Raw genomic sequence first — 1,255 nt, 5'->3', positions numbered from 1 at the left:
AATTGATTTGTGGACTGTTTCCAGGAAACCAAAGATGATCGGTCCACCTGGCAGCAGGCAGGCTGCGAACTGGAGGCGATTCTGCCCTGGCCAAGGGCCATGGCCCTCTTGTGGCCCCAAGGAAGGCAGCATTTCATCGGGCCTTTTGGACGTTCTGGCGGGCGGCCGGCTTCTCCCGCCGCGGCGGGCTCTCCACGCGGTGCACAGACGTCTCCACACGCAGGGACGAGGCCCTGACGTGGCGGGAAGCAGTCTCTGTGAGCTGCGAGGCGGTTTCCACGTGCTGGGAGGACACCTCGAGGACTCGTGGGAGTCGCTTCCCAGAGGGGGAGACGGAGGGTCCCTCGCTGCTGCGATAGGTGGTCTCCACCTGCCGGGAAGATGTCCGCACGTGACGGTAGGATGTCTCCACGCGGTGGGACGAGGTCTCCACGCTGACCGTCGCCTTCTCCTCGGAGCAGATGGATTCCGCCCGGGCCGGAGAGGGCTTTCCCCGAAGGGGTGAGGCCATCTTATGGGGGTAACAGGGCCAAGCTGACCTTTGGAGGCCCCACAGCCCCACGATCCCCGAAGGATTATTTTATACGGTGAGGAGCGACGTCACATGCCATTGTGATGCAGGGAGAGCGGTGGTCGAGGGTCCCGCGACCCACGTGGAGGCACCGTGATCTAGGGGCGGGGAGGCCTAAGATTCCTTGGGAACCCTGGGTTAGTCCCCTCGAGAGCCCCCGCACCGCCCCCTATCCTGTCAAGAGCCTGTCCAGGTGGAGGCGGGGTTGGGGCGGGGCGGGCCCTGGATGGGCGGAGCCACCCGCCCCCTTGCGAAGCTGTGCCCGCCCCCGCATCCCACACAGCCCCGCGGCAGGAAGGGAACGTCGCGACTTCCGGACCTTCCCCGTTTCTCCGATCCTGGCTGTGTGGGGTTGTTGGGGACTTAGAGTGTCTGCTGGTGATGGCCGCGGCCGTCGCTATGGAGACAGGTGAGTAGCGCTCTGAGCCTCGCGTTTTGTCAAATAGAAACTGTCCCGGGCCCAGACACCTGCTTCCCGGGATTTTTTGAGAATCCAGGCCCAACTCCCGGCAGAGTGAGTGATCGGAGCGGGAGGGACCAGGGCTTTTTTAGCGTCTGGAAGGGTGAAGGTAATTTGGCCTTTTCAGAATTTGTTTTGTTGGCCGATCCTTTCTCCCCGTTAGTTATTCAAACACTGGCCCCACCGGCTTCCGGCAAGACTAAAGGAGAGATTTTGGATCATAA

At 62.3% G+C, this 1,255-nt stretch overlaps 2 protein-coding genes across 2 annotated transcripts in view; one reads left to right on the top strand and one right to left on the bottom strand.

The window, feature by feature from the left end:
• Nucleotides 1–6: 6 nt before the first annotated feature.
• On the bottom strand, nt 7–769 carry LOC104993992 (chromosome unknown open reading frame, human C17orf100). The gene has a single exon (XM_010847446.1). It carries the CDS (start codon nt 509–511, stop codon nt 134–136), a length of 378 nt encoding a protein of 125 aa, XP_010845748.1. The 5' UTR covers nt 512–769; the 3' UTR covers nt 7–133.
• A 94-nt stretch (nt 770–863) lies between these two features.
• The window catches only part of MED31 (mediator complex subunit 31), a 5,740-nt gene continuing 5,348 nt past the window's right edge, over nt 864–1,255 (top strand). Inside the window, exon 1 of the mRNA XM_010847436.1 lies at nt 864–980. Coding sequence (XP_010845738.1) covers nt 953–980 — 28 coding nt within the window. The 5' untranslated portion in view covers nt 864–952. The remainder of the gene's footprint in view (nt 981–1,255) is intronic.

The sequence above is a fragment of the Bison bison genome, unplaced genomic scaffold (genome assembly GCF_000754665.1).
Source record: "Bison bison bison isolate TAMUID 2011002044 unplaced genomic scaffold, Bison_UMD1.0 scf7180017864249, whole genome shotgun sequence".
In the NCBI taxonomy this organism is placed as follows: Eukaryota; Metazoa; Chordata; class Mammalia; order Artiodactyla; family Bovidae; genus Bison; species Bison bison.
This window is presented reverse-complemented; position numbering and strand designations above follow the sequence as displayed.

Coding starts and splice junctions, on each gene's coding strand:
- LOC104993992 (XM_010847446.1), bottom strand. CDS start 511: ATGGCCTCACCCCTTCGGGGAAAGCCCTCTCCGGCCCGGGCGGAATCC.